At 43.8% G+C, this 24,895-nt stretch overlaps 1 protein-coding gene across 1 annotated transcript in view; it reads left to right on the top strand.

The window, feature by feature from the left end:
• The window catches only part of zc3h3 (zinc finger CCCH-type containing 3), a 248,604-nt gene that overhangs the window by 8,983 nt on the left and 214,726 nt on the right, over positions 1 to 24,895 (top strand). Inside the window, exon 3 of the mRNA XM_078215840.1 lies at positions 8,946 to 9,142. Within this exon, the coding sequence (XP_078071966.1) occupies positions 8,946 to 9,142 (197 nt within the window). The remainder of the gene's footprint in view (positions 1 to 8,945; positions 9,143 to 24,895) is intronic.

Here is a 24,895-nt window from a genome sequence, read left to right as displayed (position 1 = left end):
TCCTGTTTTTTACTTTGTTTAGCCTCCTCATCTCAAATTCCACAATTCCTTGATCCATTTCTTGGAACCGCCTTCTCTCATTCAGCCTTTTTCATGGGACAACAGCACCTTTCTGAAATTTCTCTTTTCGGAAAGCTTTGCGCTTGAATGTCACCACCTGTCATACATGATGGAGCCACAGTGAGCTGTGTCGTCTTGTGTTTTTTTTTCAGCAATCTTGTTTGCTGACATGCCAAAGGTCATTGGTATTCCATCCTTATTTCCAATGTAGGCTAATAGATAGACATTCCCATCTCAATGTTGGAATTTGAAGATTTTATCATCAAGTTCAGGTGCTAGACGCTGTGAAACTCAGTCAGAACACAAATCACACTTTTTCATGAAAGTTGCACATCACTTGGCACTGGTCTTGAATTCTAAAATATAACATAAGAACTAGGAGCAGGAGTAGGCCATCTGGCCCCTCGAGCCTGCTCCGCCATTCAATAAGATCATGGCTGATCTTTTTGTGGACTCAGCTCCACTTACCCGCCCGCTCACCATAACCCTTAATTCCTTTACTGTTCAAAAATTTATCTATCCTTGCCTTAAAAACATTTAATGAAGTAGCCTCAACTGCTTCACAGGGCAGGGAATTCCACAGATTCACAACCCTTTGTGTGAAGAAGTTCCTCCTCAACTCAGTCCTAAATCTGCTTCTCCTTATTTTGAGGCTATGCCCCCTAGTTCTAGTTTCACCTGCCAGTGGGAACAACTTCCCTGCTTCTATCTTATCTATTCCCTTCATAGAACAAACAAAGAACAGTACAGCACAGGAAACAGGCCCTTCGGCCCTCCAAGCCTGTGCCGCTCCTTGGTCCAACTAGACCAATCGTTTGTATCCCTCCATTCCCAGGCTGCTCATGTGACTATCCAGGTAAGTCTTAAACGATGTCAGCGTGCCTGCCTCCACCACTGTACTTGGCAGCGCATTCCAGGCCCCCACCACCCTCTGTGTAAAAAACGTCCCTCTGATGTCTGAGTTATACTTCGCCCCTCTCAGCTTGAGCCCGTGACCCCTCGTGATCGTCACCTCCGACCTGGGAAAAAGCTTCCCACTGTTCACCCTATCTATACCCTTCATAATCTTGTATACCTCTATTAGATCTCCCCTCATTCTCCGTCTTTCCAAGGAGAACAACCCCAGTCTACCCAATCTCTCCTCATAGCTAAGACCCTCCATACCAGGCAACATCCTGGTAAACCTTCTCTGCACTCTCTCCAATGCCTCCACGTCCTTCTGGTAGGGCGGCGACCAGAACTGGACGCAGTACTCCAAATGTGGCCTAACCAGCGTTCTATACAGCTGCATCATCAGACTCCAGCTTTTATACTCTATACCCCGTCCTATAAAGGCAAGCATACCATATGCCTTCTTCACCACCTTCTCCACCTGTGTTGCCACCTTCAAGGATTTGTGGACTTGCACACCTAGGTCCCTCTGTGTTTCTATACTCCTGATGACTCTGCCATTTATTGTATAACTCCTCCCTACATTATTTCTTCCAAAATGCATCACTTCGCATTTATCCGGATTAAATTCCATCTGCCACCTCTCCGCCCAATTTTCCAGCCTATCTATATCCTGCTGTATTGCCCGACAATGCTCTTCGCTATCCGCAATTCCAGCCATCTTCGTGTCATCCGCAAACTTGCTGATTACACTAGTTACACCTTCTTCCAAATCATTTATATATATCACAAATAGCAGAGGTCCCAGTACAGAGCCCTGCGGAACACCACTGGTCACAGACCTCCAGCCGGAAAAAGACCCTTCGACCACTACCCTCTGTCTCCTATGGCCAAGCCAGTTCTCCACCCATCGAGCCACTTCTCCTTGTATCCCATGAGCCTTAACCTTCTTAACCAACCTGCCATGTGGGACTTTGTCAAATGCCTTACTGAAATCCATATAGACGACATCCACGGCCCTTCCTTCATCAACCGTTTTTGTCACTTCCTCAAAAAACTCCACCAAATTTGTAAGGCACGACCTCCCTCTTACAAAACCATGCTGTCTGTCACTAATGAGATTGTTCCGTTCTAAATGCACATACATCCTGTCTCTAATCTTATATGTTTCTATAAGATCTCCCCTCATTCTTCTCGATTCCAATGAGTATAGCCCCAGTCTACTCAGTCTCTCCTCATAAGCCAACCCTCTCAACTCCGGAATCAACCTCGTGAATCTCCTCTGCACCCCCTCCAGTGCCAGTATATCCTTTCTCAAGTAAGGAGACCAAAATTATACACAGTACTCCAGGTGTGGTCTCACCAGCACCTAATACAGCTGCAACATAATCTCGCTGTTTTTAAACACCATCCCTCTGGCAATGAAGGACAAAATTCCATTTGCCTTCTTAATTACCTGCTGCACCTGCAAACCAACTCCTTGAGATTCCTGCACAAGGACACCCAGGTCCCTCTGCACAGCAGCATGCTGCAATTTTTTACCATTTAAATAATAGTCCATTTTGCTGTTATTCCTACCAAAATGGATGACCTCACATTTATCAACATGGTCCTCCATCTGCCAGACCCTCGCCTACTCACTTAGACAATCTATATCCCATTGCAGACTTTCAGCGTCCTCTGCACACTTTGCTCTTCCACCCATCTTAGTGTCATTTGCGAATTTTGACACAGTACACTTGGTCCCCAACTCCAAATCATCTATGTAAATCGTAAACAATTGCGGTCCCAACACTAATCCCTGAGGCACACCACTAGTCACTAATCGCCAACCAGAAAAACACCCATTTACCCCCACTCTTTGCTTTCTGTTAGTTAACCAATCCTCTATCCATGCTAATACATTACCCGTAACACTGTGCACCTTTATCTTGTGTAGCAGTCTTTGGTGCGGCACCTTGTCAAATGCCTTCTGGAAATCCAGATACACCACATCCACAGGTTCCCTTTCTTTCTTCTTTCTTCATTTCCCTGAGGCCCAGTAAGATGGCTGATAACATGACCATTTTGCTGATCTACACCTTTTTTGTGTTCTTGTTCTCTAAGGCATTGTGATAGATCATGTGGTACACATTAGTCTTGATTTTTAACATGTTCTTTCATGGGCCGTGGGTATCGTTGACAAGGCCTCTATTTGTTGTCCATCCTCAATTGCTCTTGAGAAGATGGTGGTGAGCCGCTGCCTCGAACCAATGCAGTGCTTGTGGTGTAGGTACGCCCACAGAGCTGTTAAGAAGGTGGTTCCAGGATTTTGATCCAGTGAATGTGAAGGAATGGTGATATCGTTCCAAGTCAGGTTTGTGACTTGGAGGAGATCTTGCAGGTGGTGGCGTTTCCAAAAATCTGATACCCTTGTATTGGGCAGAAGTCACTAATTTCAAAGGAACTATTGAAGGAGGCTTGACGAGTTGCTGCAGTATATCTTGTATGTGGTACATGGTGCTGCCACTGTATGCCGGCGGTGGAAGGATGAAGGGCCAATCAAACGGTCTGCTTTGTCCTGGATAGCGTCGAGCTTCTTGTATTGTTGGAGATGCAATCATCGAGGCAAGTGGGGAGAATTCCATCACACTCCTGACTTAATGTCTTGTAGTTGGTGCACAGGCTTTGGGGAGCCAGGAGGTAAGTTACTCCCAGTCCCTGACCTGCTTTTGCAGCTAGAGTATATGGCTGATCCAGTTAAACCTCTGGTCAGTAGTAAACCCCAGGGTATCAATAGCGGGGAATTCAGTGATGATATGTCAAGGGAAAAGGGCTAGATTCTCTCTTGTTCCCTCTGCGACTGGATCCTGAATTTCCTAACTCACAGACCACAATCAGTAAGGATAGGCATCAACATCTCCTCCACGATTATCCTCAACACCGGTGCCCCACAAGGCGTGTTCTCAGCCCCCTACTATACTCCTTATACACCTATGACTGTGCAGCCAAATTCCCGTCCAATTTGATTTTCAAGTTTGCTGACGACGCTACCATAGTGCGTCGGATCTCAAACAATGATGAGACGGAGTACAGGAATGAGATAGAGAATCTGGTGACGAAGGAGACTGTCATCAACTTCAGGAAGCATAAAGGAGAACATGTCCCTGTCTACATTAATGGGGATGAAGTAGAAAGGGTCGAGAGCTTCACGTTTTTAGGTGTCCAGATCACCAACAATCTGTCCTGGTCCCCCCATGCCGACACTATAGTTAAGAAAGCTCACCAATGCCTCTACTTTCTCAGAAGACTAAGGAAATTTGGCATGTAAGCTACGACTCTCACCAACTTTTACAGATGCACCATAGAAAACATTCTTTCTGTTGTATCACAGCTTGGTATGTCTCCTGCTCTGCCCAAGACCGCAAGGATCTATAAAAGGTCGTGAATGTAGCCCAATCCATCACGCAAACCAGCCTCCCATCCATTGACTCTGTCTACGCTTCCCGCTGCCTCGGCAAAGCAACCAGTATAATTAAGGACCCCATGCACCCCGGACATTCTCTCTTCCACCTTCTTCCGTTGGGGAAAAAGATACAAAAGTCTGAGGTTACGTACCAACCGACTCAAGAACAGCTTCTTCCCTGCTGCTGTCAGACTTTTGAGTGGACTTACCTTGCATTAAGTTGATCTTTCTCTACACCCTAGCTATGACTGTAACACTACATTCTGCACTCTCTCGTTTCCTTCTCTATGAACGGTATGTTTTGTTTGTATAGCGCACAAGAAACAATACTTTTCACTATGATAATACATGTGACAATAAATCAAATCAAAATCAAATTGTTGGAGTCGGTCATTGTCTGGTACTCGTATAGCAGGAATGTTATTTGCCACTTATCATCCCAAGCCTGAATTTTGTCCAACTTTTGCTGCAAGTCGAAATCGACCTCTTTAGCATAGGTTTGGCTGGGAGTTTGTCACTAGAATTGGTGTAGGGAAAATCTAAAGGTTCCTGTGCTTGCCTTTAAACTAAGGAAGTAAGTCATTAATAACAATGCTGATCCCTGAAAAAGGGTAATCTTTTACACAAGGTATATGAAAAATGTATATTTTTAGGCTGAAAGTCATGGGTCAACTTTACTTGTGGGGAATGTTCGCCAATGATGGCACAATGTTCAGCACCATTTATGACTCCTGAGATACTGAAACAGTCCATGTTCAAATGGACAATATCCAGGCTTGGGCTGACAAGTGGAAGTAACATTCGTGCCACACAAATGCTAAGTAATGACCATCACCAATAAGAGACACTCTACCATTGCCCCTTGATGTTCAATGATGTTATCATCACTGAATCCCCCACTGTCAACATCCTTGGGGTTACCATTGACCAGAACCTCAACTGGACTCACCACATAAACAGTGGCTATAAGAGCAGGTCAGAGGCTTAGGAATACTATGGCGAGTAACTCACCTGATTCTCCAAAGCCTATCCACCATCTACAAGGCATAAGTCAGGAGTGTGATGGGATACTCCCCACTTGTCTGGATGGGTGCAGTTCCACCAATACTCAAGAAGCTTGACACCATCCAGGACAGAGCAGCCCGCTTGATGGCACCGCATCTATAAGCATCCATTCCCTCCACCACCGATGCTCAGTAACAGCAGTGATAGCAGTAAAGTCTATAAGATGCACTGCAGCAATTCACCAAAGATCCTCAGACAGCACCTTCTAAACCCATGAGTGCTTCCATCTAGAAGGACAAGGGCAGCAAATAAATGGGCACACCACTACCTGCAAGTTCCCCTCCAAGCCACTCGCCATGCTGGCTTGGAAATATATCACGTCCCTTCGCAGTCGCTGGGTCAAAATCCTGGAATTCTCTCCCTACCGGCATTGTGGGTCAACCCATAGCACATGGACTGCAGTGATTCAAGAAGGTAGCTCACCACCAGTTTCTCGAGGGCAACTAGGGACAGGCAATAAATGCTGGCCAGCCAGCGACACCCATGCCCCATGAATGAATAATCCAATGAGTGAATTGTCAAAAAATATTTAAAATAACTCCAGTCAAGAAGAGGGAATTTCGTTATTAAAAAATGAATTATGTGGGTGAGATTCTTAAATTCTTCTTTATAAATCTTTCCATTTTAAGGAAACACTCAGCTTGAAAGTTAAAATTTGCTTTAAATATTAGGGTAAGAGTTCTTCTTAAAAGGTGTACGCTTCTCTTTTCTTCCTCTATCCACCCAACAGACGTGAGGATAAGTTTAAATAAACAAAGAGCTGAATTTTGCTTTTGGGGTGTGCCCAAAGTTGACTGGAGTGGATGTGAAACCTGCTCCCACCAGATTATGCCGGATGGCCATCCAGTGTGAAACGTGCTGTGTGAAGCGCTGAGCACTGCAGTGGAGGGTGGGAAGAAGGTGCGCGCTGAGAAAAGGGAATGTGCGGGCTGGTGCTTCTAGTCTGCTCCCTCAGGGAGACAACTGCTGCAGAGCTGTCTGAGGGAGCAGCAGACCTGTTTTAAAAGAAATAATTATCAGCGGAGAAATAGTGCCACCAGAAACAGCAGAATAATACACAGATCTCAGTCCCCAGGCGCATTTGTTAATTTTATTTGAGCCTTGAATTTCATCCTGCCCTGGATCGAGTTTGCAGCTTAAACGAAAAGGCCGCCTTGCCAATTTCCTCGCTCACCAACTGTAAAGGCTGATGGACCATGTAAAATCCAGTAAATTGTAGTTTAGTTAAATTGCTTCTTGATTGTTGGCGGGCGCACTTCCGACCTACGTGTGTCCACTGACTGAAATATTGTGCAATGACGTCAGGACACGTGCCTGATGTCATCTTGTGTGATTTTGCGCACTGCTGGGTCAGCTGGGAATGTTTTCAAGCATCTTATAGGGAACTCTGGTCCTGGCCAATGATGCCGTTACATATTAAATAACCAGAGGTTAGCAATGAGTTATTGAGGCACTGTCATTTCCACTTGTATTGGATTCCTCACCACTGCAGCAGTGCAATCTACAATTGTCTATTCGTGTGTGATCTCACAAAACTAGCTATAAATTTGAAAGGGCAGTTCGCTTATCTTGACTTGTACACCAATGAACCTTCACTATCCCCTTATGCTCCAGCGTAGCAAATGTTTCTTAAGTGATCTGAAAAAATGTCTTTCCCTGATCCGAATCAGGTACATCAATTCTTCATTGTAGACCTAAGTTTACTTTGTCACAGTTTGAGTATAGCTACTGTAACCTTTTTGTCACTATTTAAATTAGGGTGGCTCAGTGGTTAGCGCTGCTACCTCACAGCACCAGGGACCCGGATTCGATTCCCAGATTGGGACACTGTGTGGAGTTTGCACGTCCTCCCTGTGCCTCCAGGTGTTCCAGTTTCCTCCCATAGTCCGAAATATGTGCTGGTTAGGTGCATTGGTCATGCTAAATTCTCCCTCAGTGTGCCTGAACAGGCGCCAGACTGTGGCAACTAGGGGATTTTCACAGTAACTTCATTGCAGTGTTAATGTAAGCCTATTTGTGACATTAATAAATAAACTAAATTGTGGTAATGATTTGGATTTTTCTTTGATATGATATTGTTCGACATGTTTCCTCCCTTTAAAAAAAAAAGGTTTATTGAAATACCCAGAATTGTCCAGCTATTTTGAACAAGCACAGCAGTAAGCTATTCAGCCCTTCATGCCTGCCCCGACTCTTTTAAAAAGCATTTGTGCTGAGTATCACACCCTCACCTTTTCTCCAAAACCCTGTGAGTTTCTTATCAAGTTCAACTCCCTTTTAAAATTATTCATGGAATCTGCTTCCACCATCTTTTCAGGTTGTGTTCTAAGCCCTGACAACTGAGTTTCAGCCACACAGTGAATACAAATTAGAGGGTAAGTGGAGTCACTTGGTAGTGGAGTCATTGATCTGTAGGGCAACATACATGTTAAACAACGTCCCATAAAAAGGGATAATACTTGAGCTGTTTTCACTGATGTTATTTGAAGGACAGATGTTGGCCAGGATATTGAAGGAGACCTATTCCTATTCAAAAATGCTTTACATTCACCTGAATGAGGACACAACCTCAGCTCAAAAGGGCTGATTTTCCTGACATTGCAGCACTACCTCTAAAGTAATGAATACTCATCTCAAATTAACTGTTCACATTGTGGAGTGTAACTTGACCCTGTGTCCTTACTCCGAGGTGAGGATGTTGCTGTTACGCCAAGCTGGCATTTCAAGTCATGATTATTTGAGTTCAGTTCTTACAAGTCTCTGTCGTGTCCTACAGCATAGCTACTGTTAGGGGGACTACAACAGTGACTTCTTTCTCTACCCAAACTGCATCTTGACCTTCTAAGTCAAGATCATTTTTTACAATACTGCTACACCAATCTTTATTAACAAAACTAGCCCACCTCCTTATCCTTTCTTCCTGTCCTTCCAAAATGTCATGCCTTAAATATTCAGTTCCCAACTTTGGTGACTTAGCCATCACAGAGACGTTGTTGCAATCAAATCATATCCATTTCCTTCTATTTGTGCTATCAATTCATCTATCTTGTTACAAATGCTGTATGCATTCAGATAAACGGCCTTTAATTATGTGTATTGATCATGTTTCCCTACTCTGATCCTATTACTGTTAAACTCTTCGCTGTTCATATGCTCTGTATCTTCCTATCATAAGAACATAACTCTGGTCATGTTCTTATAACTCTGGTCATACTCTGGTTATCTACTTAAATTGCAACCTTGCACTATTGCCTTGACCTTTTTCATCAAGTTTCTCAATTTCCCCCCATGTGAACCCTCTCCCCAGCTCATGCCTTCCAGGGAATGGTTGTCACTGCTGAAGGGTGTTGCGTTAGAACTGGGTGGTTTTCAGTCCAGGCTGCATTGGAACCTTGTATTTATAGGCAAAGGAATGTTGGTTTAATGGATTGTGCTGCTTGCCATCTCTTAAGAGCATTTACCACTCTGACATTTATTTTGCAAGCTCGCCAACTGAGAGGAGGGTCAGTCTTAGTGGACTGCCAATGGCAAAAAATCGGTACCTGCTTACCAAGAAGAGCCCTGCACATGGGAAAACTTCCCCAACTCTGAAAAAGACACCTGGGAAAGGATTCGTGCAAATCAGTAAACACAGACTTCGGAGGCTTCCATCATCAGGATTGCACGGAACTACAAAACCAGGTAAGGAACTGATTGAACGATCTTTTCGATAAGTTGGCAGCCATTATATATTTTAATGTGTTTCTGGGGACAGAAAAGATGAGCTAGGAAAGTATCATTTAAAAAATAAATCTTACCAACTTGGATATGGTGTGAACTGGAAATATTTCTCAGACAATTTCTCCCAAGCTTGTTACAGTTACCACTTGTGATATCCAATAATATTGCCTTGAAGTGTGTCTGATTTTCAAAGTTCTCGGTATGCCGTTTTAATTAATTGATGAGGGGAACCAAAGTCAAAACCTCCACAGCAATTGAATTTAAGTTGAGATGAGGTGCATCCCTTTCTTGCAGTGGACATACTACAAAAATGTTGTGCTGAAAGAGTGCTTTCTGAGTAGAAGTGTTTCTATCTATGGTCTGAAAATAACCATTCAGTGGTCTGCAATGATTGTTTAAAAAGGACGCAACTTTATCTACATCTTAAAGGCACCATGACTCACTGATAAGTTCCACTTATTCATAGGGTTAGTGCGAGATTGCTTTGATGCCTGCGGGTGAAGATGATCATGTATACAGGGTGTCTGCTCCGGAATACTAAATAGGGACCTCTGCTGGAGAAGCAGGTAGATGGACAGAATCAGCCATGATGGGAACATTGGAGTTGCTGTGCGAAAGAGACCACAGTCCATTTAATTCTTCCGCCATCCTAGTAGTCACATAATACAATGATTATTGAGTTGTTGACTAATCATAGCTCTCAGTCACTATCAACAGATCCAGCCACAAAGTGAGGAAAACCTCTGTGATGGATAGCTTTAGAAACCATAGGTCCAAAGGCATCAATTCCTCCCAAACTTGTTACAATTATCACTTGTGATCTACAGGCACAGTTAAACTTGGTGTTTTTGCTTGGCATTATACTGGTTTGAGTTTGTACATGTGCCTATTTGCAGAGGTTAATCTGTGTGCATAGGTTGATATTTATTTCTTGTTGGGTACGTGCAGCATCTTTCACAGTGACAGTTGGATTAACACTTGTTCCACAATTTGAACCAGTCCTTTCAATGATTAGATTTATTTCATTGGATTTGATTCAAGCTCTTATTACTAAGCAAGGTTTGTATTCATCATTGATCAGTGCTATTGATGTATCCAGTTGATTTCTTCAGAATGTGCCGATTGTGCTGGCAGTACTGAATAAACAAGTGAAATGTTATTAGTAGTAATGTCAGATGCTTTGAGGGTTGTTTTTCTGTTCTCAAAATGTGAGATGTGAGCAATGCCATATCTATTGCCAATCCCTTCTTGCAGGATTGGCTGCGTTTTGTGTAATAATTGAATTTGTTGTGTAACCTAGAGTTCGTGAGTTAAAATCCCATCACAGGAAGTTGTGAATTCAATAAATTTAAGGATTTTCAGTTAGCACCAGAAATGACTCTGAAAGTTACTTCATTATTATCAAAAAGAAGTGGTTCGTGGTCCGAAACCTGCCATTGCCACCTGGCCTGGCTTATGCACAGCTCTTGTCCACATAAATGCAAAAGCAATATTTCAGCACTTTCTGTTTTTATTTCTCATCCACATTACTTCGTTGACTTTGAAATGACCTAGCAAGCCAGTCATCTATGTTGGAAAAATTCAACACACAACATCCTAATATTCATAGTTCGTACACTCTTGGAAGTGCAGGGTAATAAAGAATTTCATTGATAGATAAATGACCTTTACAATTTTTGAGCACTTCAATTACAAATAATAGCACATGGCTATCATCTTATAAATTATATACTTGCGAGAGATTCAAACAGGAAGTTTTGGGAAATATTTGTGACAACATATCAAGGAGATGGAGCGGTAGCTTACATGAATGGAATGTAAGTCTTGGAATTTTGAGGAGAGGTGAGGACAGAAGATTTGAAGGAGAATGGGACTGTGCCCTAAGAGAGAAAGAAAGCTGTTTAAAATTATCAGCTAACATAGAAGCCAGGAAGGGAAGTTGAGTGGTCAGCAGTTTAGTGGGAGTAAGATCGAAGGAGCAGGACATGATGAACTTGCTGGGGATTGAAAACATTATGAAACTGATGCAAGCTGCTCGCACCCTCCTGCTCAACAGTCCTGTTCACACTGCTCTGGTTTGACTCAATATCAGCCAGCGCAACACAGACCTGTAATTAAACTTGAAACTTGACAGTTCAGTCCAGCACTGGGCATTGCATTGACTACCTGAGCCACCATAGGAGGGGTTTAAAAACGCCATTATTTATTTGTTTAAAAGTTAAGATGAGAAAAGGGAGTGAATTTGCTGCATTTATAGTCTTGTGGACCACCTTGTGAAGGTCTTTCAGGTGCCCGTGTATTTATTTTATTTAATAATAATGCCATTGTTTGGAAGAGGAGGCTGGTTACTGTGTTTACATGTGAATGTGACAAAAATCAGGAATTGGGAGAATGCTTGTTGATCTTGGGAAGCTGCCGAACAATAATGAGCAGCAACTGCAGACCTCCAGTAGGGGACAGCATCGCTCTCTTGTGCTGCAGTACTTTCAGCTTCTAATTGATTGCCCAATTTTCTCTTTATGTGGAAGGAGACAGATATCAAGTAATTTGCAGCAATAACGTGCTCGCACTTGGCCTGCACTATTCCTATGTTCATTTCCGATTGTAGATGAAACGCTAATATATAATTATCCTTGCAAATTGGATTGCTTTAAATAAAGAGAAGTGTTTGGCCGAGAGGGATGATCCCATTTCCTTGAGTTACTGCGAACTGTAATTGCAGCGTTCAATCAATTTGCAGCATTAGAAATTCCATCACTATCAACATCAAGCCTCATTCCTTTTGATAGCTAAAAGCCAAGCCATTTCTCCAGTTCACCCCTTCTCTTTTTTAAACAGCTGAATTAATCAGGCTAGATTTAAACATTTGCTCACATGAAGAGGTCAGGGCTGGTAGTATATTGTCTTACAGATAACGGTTAATGAAAAGGAAATTAAATTACTAATAACCACCTTGGAGTATTAAAATGCTAAAATTGACTATTTCCAGAGAGTTAATTTAGTGCTCTTGTATTTCTGTTTTATATTAACATCAATATGCTTCATAGCACATTGACCAATAACACTTAAAAATATTTGACTCTAACTTTCTCTTTGTGTTACTGTTCAATACCTCCGTAATGACACTTCTGTTTCAAGTGGTCCACTCTTTGTCAATGGCCTCGAGTTCACCTTTGCTTGAGGACTATCCTGTGGACCTACTGCATGGTACACGGTGCATCTGTGTTTCACCTCAATTTTGCATCGCTCACCGTCTCTGTAAGCAGACTTTGCCTTCCATGCAAAGTGTGTCTTCCATTACCCAGTCTTTAACTAAATAATGAAGTGAGTTGAAATTCCTTGCCACTTTATCGACCTCCTGGAAGATGCACAAGAACACGAGAAATAAGAGCAGGAGTAAACCGTGTGGTCCCTTGGGCCTGCTCTGCTATTCACTAAGATCATGGCTGACCTTGGGCTTCAACCCCACTTTCCCACCTGTTCCTTAATTCCCTAAAAGAGAACAAAATATTTCTATCCTAGTCTTAAATAACAAACAGGGCATATAAAGACACAAATCCAATTTACAAAATAATCATTATTTTGTAAATCGGGTTTGTGTCTTTATATACCCTGTTTGTGAACAAAACTCCCACTTCCCTGATGAAGGGCAGCGCTCCGAAAGCTTGTGGCTTGTGCTACCAAATAAACCTGTTGGACTTTAACCTGGTGTTGTGAGACTTCTTACTGTGTTTACCCCAGTCCAAAGCCAGCATCTCCACATCTTATATGTACCTCAGCCAAGAGTACGAAAAGCAATCAATAAAGAAACCGTGCTGCTGGTGATTTCGGTAAATGCTAAGTGAAAGCCAGGCACCCATTTCTCCACCCCCCGCCCCCCCCCAACCCCAAAACAAAACATTCCCAATGGGAATGGGAGAGAACTATAGAACTAATAACTACACTGTGTTTAAGCTTAACTGGGGGGAAGAAAAACAGAAAATGCTTTAAGCGCTCAGCAGATCAGTCAACATCTGTGGAGAGAACAGGTGAATTTCCATTTTAGGTATGGATCCTTTGTCAAAGTTATCGGGTCTTCTACTAAAAATAACAGCGAAATAATTATCTTTGCTGGTGACAACCCTTTGGAGAACAATGCGCATTGAATCCCAGTTTGATCAACATCCCATAACCATTGAGACAGCGTAAGAGGTTTGTGGAGCAACAAGTCTGTCAAGTGTCAGAAGTGAAAAGGAAAGCAGATGGTGAATGAGTTGTTACGAACATCATTGGTGCTGCTAAAATCGGAGATCGATTCAGTTTTATTCTACCTTCCCATGTGACCATTATGATGTTTTCCTTGGAAATGGGAAACGAAGATTGACTGAACCATGCACCTGCACGTGAACGGTCTCCGTGCTGGCAGGATAAACTGGGAGATTTCTGTTCTGCATACCGTGCATCCTGGCTGATATTTAACACAGATTGGCCAGCTGAACAAGTTTGATGGATAGGTTTTATGTTACTCCAACCTTTTAACCTTCTGCTTGAGACACTAGTATCGAACCACAGCAACTACTTGAAAGCCAGACTGCCAACTTCCTATCATGCTGTGGCATTGCTATGTCCGGTTGACCTCACATTTCCAAGTCCACTCTTTATGTGCAGTGGTTAAAATCTGTTTCCCTATACCCTGTGCTTTGGTGTATCTTCCTTCACGTTTCAAACCTGCTTCAAACTGATAGTTTTACTTCTGTGTAAACTAATCCTTTAGCAGCTGCTGTGGCTTCTCGATTCTGACTACAACCTTTGTTGGTGATCGGATGATGCATGTCGTCATGTCCGCTTATTCAGTCACTCAGTCCATTTTCACATCGTTACTTTTTTGGTGCTGTGGCCGTTCGCACTCCATCCCAATGAAGAGTAAATCTGTCCTTTATTCTTAGAATCTTTGCTATTCTGATTTACTTTGTTAAAACATAGAAACCGCCTGGCCAACTAAATGTATGCTTTGGTTCTACCTTCACAAGGAGGACTCAAATAACTTATCAGAAATTTTGGTGAGAGGGAGGAACTGAAGGAAATCAGTATTAGTAGAAAAATGGTGTTGGAGGAATTGATGGGATTGAATGCCAATCAATCCCCAGGGCCTGATAATCTGCATCCCAAGTACTGAGAGAAGTGGCCTGAGAAATTGTGGATGTATTGGTGGTCATCTTTCAAGATTCTACAGACTGTATGTAATGCCAAAGGGCAGTTAGCTCTCTAGCTCACTGATGGACTGATTTCCCTTGCTCACTGAAAAGCCCGCAAAACTTCTGAGTGAAAACTGGAGAGAGGTCAAATAGCTTGCCTAGATTCCAAGGCGAATCTTGGCAGGGTGCTTGATTTATATAAATGGAAAGATCCTATTCCGTTTTAGTGTGCTTTTAATTAGCAAACTAAAAATAAATTCATTCGAGGAAAATAGAAGCTTTTCTTTTTTTAATAATTCTAAGGCTTGCCACTCTAAAGGGTTTGGAAAAGTTTAACATCTACACCGGTTAAATGCCTGGAGCATGGTTTGTATCTCTGCACTCTGGTATGGATGATAATTGAAATAGCACTGGTTAATTTACCCATCAGTTGTAGTATGTATCTGACAAGGCCCCTTGTTCTTGTTCGAAAAGTCACTCAAGAACTCAGCATTATTTGCAAAAGAGCAGCGATTTCTTTCAGTGAAGTATGGAACATTTTCTCCCTAAACCAACACCACCAAAAACAAAAGAATCAGCTGTCCATCTTTTGCGACTGATCTTGCAGTGTGCGAGTTGACTATGAGCCAGCAGTCACTGCACTTAAGAATAATTAATCCTGTGTGAAATACTTTCAAAATTGCTAAGAGAGGTTATAAGATGCAGTGTTGGGTGTTGTTTCTGTTTTTCAGCATTCCTTTGCAGAATATCATCATGGTGACATACCGCGGGTCATGACATGCACCATGTGATCACTTACTGTCTGAAAGGGTGGTGCATGCAGATCTAATAGTAATTTTCAGTTAGCCATATACTTCAAAATATGAAGGACTATAAAGAAAGATTGGGGCTAATTGGAAAGTTCTTTCCAAAGGTAGGTCAAGGCCCAGGGAGTCAAGTGACTGCCTCCTTTGCCATAAGGTTGTTGTCCATATCTTACCAGCAACGAGTATCAGCTCAGTACAAAGAGAAGAGGAGGTGTTTCTGTCTCTATTAGTGTTTCACTTTATTATTGTTGTTAAGCAGTGTACGTATAAATCACGGTCTGGTTAGCACTTAAGCATGCAGTTTGTATCAAAACTACGCAGTCTAAAATGCAATCCCATTGGTTTCTGTGGCAATTCCTGAGTAATGGCAGAGCATGAGAGATATTACCCAAGAAAAAGAGCTACCTGGCCAGGCATCTGTTCTTCCTCTGGATGTCATCTCCATGTCTTCCGACAAATAAAGTTTTCCTCTTCTGCGTGGTTAGTCTCCGGAGTTTCACTGCAGCTGGTCCAGGAGTCTTCATTCTTATCCTGTTTTATCTCTTCCAAGATATGATGCCTCTTCATTGTTGGTTCAAACGCCCTTGCTTGTTTTGTATTTTTTTTCCCCTCATTGGCCCTAGCCCGAGGTCCTAGGTAGGATTACCTCATTCTTCTCTGGCTAAATAAGAGCTTATGCCTTATAACATTTCCTTCATAACTACGTAAGCTTAACCACATCAAGCCAGTTTCAAGCTTCAGGTTACTGCTGTTCAAGTAGAGTTTGTAGGCTTTAGCTGCCCCTTTTCAGCCCCTGGCCAATAAGATATGAATTAGGGCATATGCTAGCCTCTCATGACGATAAGGTTCCACCAGGGCCGCTCAGTTGTGGTGAAAAGAGCTGAACATGAGGCGAGATGAGAATGACTGCCCTTAACATCAAGATGTGGAGATGCCGGCGTTGGACTGGGGTAAATACAGTAAGAGTTTTAACAACACCAGGTTAAAGTCCAACAGGTTTATTTGGTAGCAAATGCCATTAGCTTTTGGAGCGCTACTCCTTCGTCAGATGGAGTGGATATCTGCTCTCAGATATCCACTCCATCTGACGAAGGAGCAGAGCTCCGAAAGCTAATGGCATTTGCTACCAAATAAACCTGTTGGACTTTAACCTGGTGTTGTTAAAACTCTTACTGTCTTAACCTCAGGGCTATATTTGAAACAGAAGTCAGTGGGAATTGGCGGGGGTGGGTGGGGTTTATTCATCTCGGCCCCGGAACATTGCTGCAGGAATTAGTCAGGGTAATATCCTTGGGCCATCCATCTTCAGCTGCTTCATCAATAACCATTCCCTCTGTCATAAGATCAGAAGTGGGGATATTCGTGCATGTTTGCATAAGGTCTAACACCTTTCATGATTCCTCAGATACTAAAGCAGTCTGTGTCCATATGCAGCAAGACCTGGACGATATTCAGGCTTGTGCTGGTAAGTGGCAAGTAACATTTGTGTCACACAAGTGCCAGGTAATGACTATGTCTAACAAGGGAGAATCTAACCATCTCGCATTGACATTCAATGGCACTACCATTGCTGAAAACCCTTTGATCAACATCCTGGGGCATTACCATTGACCAGAATCTGAACAGGGCCAGCCATATAAATACTTACAAAAGCAGATCAAAGACTGGAAACTCAGTAGCAGGTAACTTGCTTCCTGATGCTCCAAAACCTATCCACCAGCAAGGCACAAGTAAGAAGTTTGATGGAATACTCTCCACTTGCCTGAATGAGTGCAGCTCCAACAGTACCCAAGAAGCTTGGCACTTAGTCTTCTTGATTGGCACTCTATCCCACCACTACGTTCACTCCCTCCACTGCAGATGCACATTGGCAGCAGTGTTTGCGACCTACAAGATGCACTGCAGCAATTCACCAAGGCTACTTCAATAGCACCTTCCAAATCTACAACCTCCAGCACCTGAAAGTAGAAGGGAGAGCAGGAGATGCATGGGAACACTGCCCACTGTTCCCGTCCAAGCTACCTAACTTGGAAATATATCGCTGTTCCTTCACTACGGCTAGGTCAAAATCCTGGAACTCCCTTCTAACAGCACTATGGATGTTCCTACAACACCGTGTACTGTAGTGGTTCAAAAAGGCAGCTCACTACCACCTTCTAGAGGACAATTAAGGATGGATGACAAGAGCTGGCCTGGCCAATGATGCCTGCATCCCACGAGCGAATAAAAAAAATGTTCCCTTCACTTTGTCTTGTGTATTTAGCATTAATTTGGTTGGTTGAAAGATAGTGGGTGTCAATCTAGCTTGTTTTCAAATAGCGTGTCTTGTCATTGTATAAATTTATCCACAAATCTGTGTGTGCCCACGCATATATGTAACTCTTCAGACTTTAGAAGAATGCAAGATGATCTCATTGAAAAGTAATGTTATGAGGGGGGTTGACAGGACTAATGCTGAGAGGCATTTTCCCCTGGCTTGAGAGTTTAGAACAATGTGGTGTAGTTTTGGGCTAAGGGATTGACCATTTAGGATTGAGATGAGAAATTTCTTCAATTAAAAGGTTATGAATTTTTGGAATTTTCTACCCAAGAGGGCTGTGAGTTCATAGTTGTGAGTATGTTCAAGGCTGAAATTGATGAATTTTAAAACTCTAAGGCAATAAGGGACATACGGATAGGGAAAGAAATAACTTGAAGTCGACTATCAGCTTTGAATTTGGGGGAAGGGGTCATGAAGAGAGAGTATAAGGAATTAGGGAGACAGCCGAGAAGGAGGAAAGCAAAGGTAGTAATCTCAGGATTGCTGCCTGTGCCACGGGAGGGTGAGGGCAGGAATGGAGTGAGGTGGAGGATGAATGTGTGGCTGAGGGACTAGTGCAGGGGGCAGGGATTCTGGTTCCTGGACCATTGGGACCTCTTTAGGGGCAGGTGTGACCTGTACACAAAAGACGGGTGGCACTTGAATCCCAGGGGGATCAATATCCTGGCAGGAAGGTTGGCTAAGGCTACTGGGGAGAGTTTAAACTAGATAGGTTGGGGGGAGGGGATCAAGACGAGGTGACTGGGAGCGAGGAAGTTAGCTCGCAAACTGAGAAGGGTTATAGACGGTGCAAGAGGGAAGATGGACGGGGGATAGAGAAGGGGAGAGCTCAGACCAAAGGATTGAGATGTGTTTACTTTAATGCCAGGAGTGTAGTGAATAAAGGGGATGAGCTCAGAGCGTGGATCGATGCCTGGAAGTGTGATGTGGTGGCCATTACGGAGACTTGGATGTCTCAGGGACAGGACTGGATACTACAGGTGCCGGGATTCAGATGTTTCAGGAAGGACAGGGAGGGAGGCAAGAGAGGGGGTGGAGTGGCACTGCTGATCAGGAATAGTGTCACAGCTGTAGAGAAGGTGTGTGCTGTGGAGGGATTGTCTACAGAGTCTCTGTGGGTGGAAGTTCAGAGTGGGAAGGGGTCGATCACTTTGCTGGGAGTTTTCAATAGGCCACCCAATAGTGACAGGGAGGTGGAGGAGCAGATAGGGAAAGAGATCCTGGAGAGTTGCAATAATAGCAGAGTTGTTGTGATGGGAGACTTTAATTTCCCAAACATAGATTGGAATATCCCTTGGGTAAGGGGATTGGATGGGGAGGAGTTCGTTAGGTGTGTTCAGGAGGGTTTCCTGACACAGCATGTGGACAAGCCTACAAGAGGAGAGGCTGTACTTGATCTGATACTGACCAATGAGCCTGGACAGGTGTCAGATCAATCAGTGGGAGAGCATCTTGGGGATAGCAATCATAACTCTACCTCCTTTATGCTTGCATTGGAAAAAGAGAGGATCAGTCAAACTAGGAAAGCGTTTATATGGAGTAAGGGGAAAGATGAAGACAGAAGGCAGCAAATTAGAGGAGTAAATTGGAAGGAGGTATTCTCGGGGAAATGTACTGAAGAGAGGTGGCAGTTTTTCAAGGAATGTCTGTCTAGGGTTCTACAGTAAGAAGTTTAACAACACCAGGTTAAAGTCCAACAGGTTTATTTGGTAGCAAAAGCCACACAAGCTTTCGGAGCTCTTAGCCCCTTCTTCAGGTGAGTGGGAACTCTGTTCACAAACAGAGCTTATAAAGACACAGACTCAAATTACATGAATAATGGTTGGAATGCGAATACTTACAACTAATCAAGTCTTTAAGAAATGAAACAATGTGAGTGGAGAGAGCATCAAGACAGGCTAAAAAGATGTGTATTGTCTCCAGACAAGACAGCCAGTGAAACTCTGCAGGTCCACGCAACTGTGGGAGTTACAAATAGTGTGACATGAACCCAATATCCCGGTTGAGGCCGTCCTCGTGTGTGCGGAACTTGGCTATCAGTTTCTGCTCAGCGACTCTGCGCTGTCGTGTGTCGCGAAGGCCGCCTTGGAGAACGCTTACCCGAATATCAGAGGCCAAATGCCCGTGACCACTGAAGTGCTCCCCAACAGGAAGAGAACAGTCTTGCCTGGTGATTGTCGAGCGGTGTTCATTCATCCGTTGTCGCAGCGTCTGCATAGTTTCCCCAATGTACCATGCCTCGGGACATCCTTTCTTGCAGCGTATCAGGTAGACAAAGTTGGCCGAATTGCAAGAGTATGTACCGTGTACCTGGTGGATGGTGTTCTCACGTGAGATGATGGCATCTGTGTCGATGATCCGGCATGTCTTGCAGAGGTTGCTGTGGCAGGGTTGTGTGGTGTCACGGTCACTGTTCTCCTGAAGGCTGGGTAGTTTGCTGCGGACAATGGTCTGTTTGAGGTTGTGCGGTTGTTTGAAGGCAAGAAGTGGGGGTGTGGGGATGGCCTTGGCGAGATGTTCGTCTTCATCAATGACATGTTGAAGGCTCCGGAGGAGATGCCGTAGCTTCTCCGCTCCGGGGTTCTACAGGACAATGTTCCGAGCAGACAGGGAGGAGTTGGTAGGTTAAAGGAACCGTGGTGCACGAAAGCTGTGCGGGACCTAGTCGAGAAGAAAAGGAAAGCGTACAAAAGGTTCAGAGAGCTTGGCGAAGATGGGGATCTAGATGAGTATACGGCTTGTAGGAAGGGAAGTCACTGGAGTCAGGGAAAGTCCCAGAGGATTGGAAAATCGCTGTTGTGACCCCACTGTTCAAGAAGGGAACAAGAAAAAAGATGGAAAATTATAGGCCAATTAGCCTAACCTCAGTTGTTGGCAAAATTCTAGAATCCATCGTTAAGGATGAGATTTCTAAATTCTTGGAAGTGCAGGGTCGGATTAAGACAAGTCAGCATGGATTTAGTAAGGGGAGGTCGTGCCTGACAAACCTGTTAGAGTTCTTTGAAGAGATAACAAATAGGTTAGACCAAGGAGAGCCAATGGATGTTATCTATCTTGACTTCCAAAAGGCCTTTGACAAGGTGCCTCACGGGAGACTGCTGAGTAAAATAAGGGCCCATGGTATTCGAGGCAAGGTACTAACATGGATTGACGATTGGCTGTCAGACAGAAGGCAGAGAGTTGGGATAAAAGGTTCTTTCTCAGAATGGCAACCGGTGACAAGTGGTGTCCCGCAGGGTTCAGTGTTGGGGCCACAGCTGTTCTCTTTATATATTAACGATCTAGATGACGGGACTGGGAGCATTCTGGCCAAGTTTGCCGATGATACAAAGATAGGTGGAGGGGCAGGTAGTATTGAGGAGGTGGGGAGGCTGCAGAAAGATTTAGACAGTTTAGGAGAGTGGTCCAAGAAGTGGCTGATGAAATTCAACGTGGGCAAGTGCGAGGTCGTACACTTTGGAAAAAAGAATAGAGGCATGGACTATTTTCTAAACGGTGACAAAATTCATAATGCTAAAGTGCAAAGGGACTTGGGAGTCCTAGTCCAGGATTCTCTAAAGGTAAACTTGCAGGTTGAGTCCGTAATTAAGAAAGCAAATGTAATGTTGTCATTTATCTCAAGAGGCTTGGAATACAAAAGCAGGGATGTACTTCTGAGGCTTTATAAAGCACTGGTTAGGCCCCATTTGGAGTACTGTGAGCAATTTTGGGCCCCACACCTCAGGAAGGACATACTGGCACTGGAGCGGGTCCAGCGGAGATTCACACGGATGATCCCAGGAATGGTAGGCCTGACATACGATGAACGTCTGAAGATCGTGGGATTATATTCATTGGAGTTTAGGAGGTTGAGGGGAGATCTGATAGAAACTTACAAGATAATGAACGGCTTAGATAGGATGGACGTAGGGAAGTTGTTTCCATTAACAGGGGAGACTAGGACGCGGGGGCACAGCCTTAGAATAAAAGGGAGTCACTTTAGAACAGAGATGAGGAGAAATTTCTTCAGCCAGAGAGTGGTGGGTCTGTGGAATTCATTGCCACAGAGGGCTGTGGAGGCCGAGACGTTGAGCGTCTTCAAGACAGAAATTGATAAATTCTTGATTTCTCGAGGAATTAAGGGCTATGGGGAGAGAGCGGGTAAATGGAGTTGAAATCAACCATGATTGAATGGTGGAGTGGACTCGATGGGCCGAATGGCCTTACTTCCGCTCCTATGTCTTATGGTCTTATGGTCTTAAAGAAGGAAATTAGGAGAGCCAGAAGGGGTCACAAGAAGGCCTTGGCAAGCAGAATTAAGGAAAACCCTAAGGCATTCTATAAATATGTGAAGAGTAAAAGGATGCGACGTGAAGGAATAGGGTCTATAAAAGGTGAAGGCGGGAAAATCAGTACAGAACCAGTAGAAATGGCAGAGGTGCTTAATGAGTATTTTGCCTCGGTTTTTACAGAGGAGAAGGACATGGGTGGATGTACTGTGGGCTTGCGGTGGACTGAAAATATTGAGTATGTGGACTTTAAGAAAGAGGTTGTGCTGGAATCTTTGAATGGCATCAAGATAGATAAGTCGCCGGGTCCGGATGGGATGTACCCCAGGTTACTGTGGGAGATGAGGGAAGAGATTGCAGAGCCTCTGGCGATGATCTTTGCGTCGTCGATGGAGATGGGAGCGGTGCCGGAGGATTGCAGATGTGGTTCCTATTTTCAAGAAGGGGAATAGGGATAGCCCAGGAAATTACCGACCGGTGGGTCTAACCTCAGTGGTTGGTAAGCTGATGGAGAAGATCCTGAGGGACAAGATTTATGAGCATTTAGAGAGGTTTAATATGCTCAAGAATACTCAGCATGGCTTTGTCAAAGGCAGATCGTACCTTACGAGCCTGGTGGAGTTCTTCGAAAATGTGACTAAACACATTGACGAAGGGAAAGCGGTAGATGTGGTTTATATGGATTTTAGCAAGGCGTTCGATAAGGTCCCCCATGCAAGGCTTCTAGAAAAAGTGAGAGGGCATGGGATCCAAGGGGCTGCTGCCTTGTGGATCCAGAACTGGCTTGCCCAAAGAAGGCAGAGAGTGTGTATAGATGGCTCTTTTTCTAATTGGAGGTAGGTCACCAGTGGTATGCCCCAGGGATCTGTTCTGGGATCCTTGCTGTTTGTCATTTTCATAAATGACCTGGATGAAGAAGTGGAGGGATGGGTTGGTAAGTTTGCCGACGACACGAAGGTTGGTGGAGTTGTGGATAGTCTGGAGGGATGTCAGAAGTTACAGAGGGACATAGATAGGATGGGCGGAGAAGTGGCAGATGGACTTCAACCCAGATAAATGCGTAGTGGTCCATTTTGGCAGGTCAAATGGGATGAAGGAGTACAATATAAAGGGAAAGACTCTTAGTACGGTAGAGGATCAGGAGGACCTTGGGGTCCGGGTCCATAGGACTCTAAAATCGGCCCCGCAGGTGGAGGAGGTGGTTAAGAAGGCGTATGGTGTGCTGGCCTTTATCAATCGAGGGATTGAGTTTAGGAGTCCGGGGATAATGATGCAGCTATATAAGACCCTCGTCAGACCCCACTTGGAGTACTGTGCTCAGTTCTGGTCGCCTCATTACAGGAAGGATGTGGAAAAGATTGAAAGGGTGCAGAGGAGATTTACAAGGATGTTGCCTGGATTGAGTGGCATGCCTTATGAAGATAGGCTGAGGGAGCTCGGTCTTTTCTCCTTGAAGAGATGTAGGATGAGAGGAGACCTAATAGAGGTATATAAGATGTTGAGAGGCATAGATCGGGTGGACTCTCAGAGGCTTTTTCCCCAGGGTGGAAATGGCTGCTACGAGAGGACACAGGTTTAAGGTGCTGGGGGGTAGGTACAGGGGAAATGTTAGGGGGAAGTTTTTCTCACACGCTGGTGGGTGAGTGGAATCGGCTGCCGTCAGTGGTGGTGGAGGCAAACTCAATAGGGTCTTTTAAGAGACTCCTGGATGAATACATGGGACTTAATAGGATGGAGGGTTATAGGTAGGCCTAAAAGGTAGGGATGTGTTCGGCACAACTTGTGGGGCCGAAGGGCCTGTTTTGTGCTGTAGTTTTCTATGTTTCTATGAATGTTGGAGCAAGCTTGAAGGGCCAAATGGCCTTTTTTTATTCATTCGTGGACATGGCCTCTCCATAGTTGCCCTTGAGAAGGTGGTGGTGAGCTGCCTACACCTGATTCTATTTCTTATGCTCTTGTATGCATATATTTGGAGTGGATGTTTCAGGAATTTACGTTTCAGTTAGATACTTTTTTTTCAACTGCTTGTAGATGAGGTGTGTATGACCTCAGCAAGGCCATATTAATTGGCATTATGAGTCAACCATGTAGCATAGAACTGGAGTCCCATTGAAGTCAGAGCAGGTATTGTTGGTTTTTTCCCTTTCCTGAAGGACATTGGTGAATCAGTAATTCTTTGTGACAACGGCTACAGTAGCCTTCATGGCAGTTAACAAATTCACACAATTTTCCTAACTTGTATGGTGGTATTTGAATTCATAATCTCTGGATTGTTAGTCAATACTATAGACTGCCTGCCATATCCTAATTTGCGCACAAAGTTGTTGGAGGTTCCATTCTCCTGTTTGTGTTGGAGTGGTGTAGTGAGCCCAGAACAGAATTACACAGGAACTTTGAAGCGCACATAGTGGCAGATTTTTTTTTAAAAAGAAAGAAAATTCGGCCTTTTGTAGCAAGATTGCAGTGGGGAAAGAGATGAGAACCCTTATAAGGTGGCTAGGGATCAAGGAACATGAGATATTAAGCTAAAATATTATTTCCTCAGAAGTATTCATTAGGGAAGACTGGAATAGCATGTACTATTTAATCAATGATAGGGCCAATTACTAACATGAGGTTAGTTGAAAAGGTTCAAAACATATGAATCTCTCAAGAGTTTGTTTGCATTTATCTCCATACGATACTCAAGTCAGAAGAAGACAGAAACAAAACAGAAAATGCTGGAAAATCTCAGCAGGTCTGACAGCATCTATAATTCTTAATTCTCTCCCCACAAATGCTGTCAGACCTGCTGAGATTTTCCAGCATTTTCTGTTTCGTTTCAGATTCCAGCATCCACAGTATTTTGCTTTTATCAGAAGAAGACAGGGTTGTACATATGTTGCTGAGTTCAGAACAGACCTCGAATGATGTTCAGATTTGACACAGGGCGATATTTGAACCCTGAAGGCAAATCAGAGAAGCGCCGTTTCAGAGAATGCCTGTCTCTAAGGAGTGAATTATGAGAAAACCCTGGTGAAATTGGGAATGTTTATTTCTGAAAGTAAACAGCTGAGTATGTGTACTTCACGGAGGCATTGTAGATGGCAAGCAACATGGAAAAGATAAATCCCGAACTGAACAAGGGGTAATGGTGAAAGGTGAAT

This window comes from Mustelus asterias, chromosome 7 (genome assembly GCF_964213995.1).
Source record: "Mustelus asterias chromosome 7, sMusAst1.hap1.1, whole genome shotgun sequence".
Lineage (NCBI taxonomy): Eukaryota > Metazoa > Chordata > Chondrichthyes > Carcharhiniformes > Triakidae > Mustelus > Mustelus asterias.
Note: the sequence above shows the minus strand (reverse complement) of the source record. Positions and strands in the feature narration are given on the sequence as shown.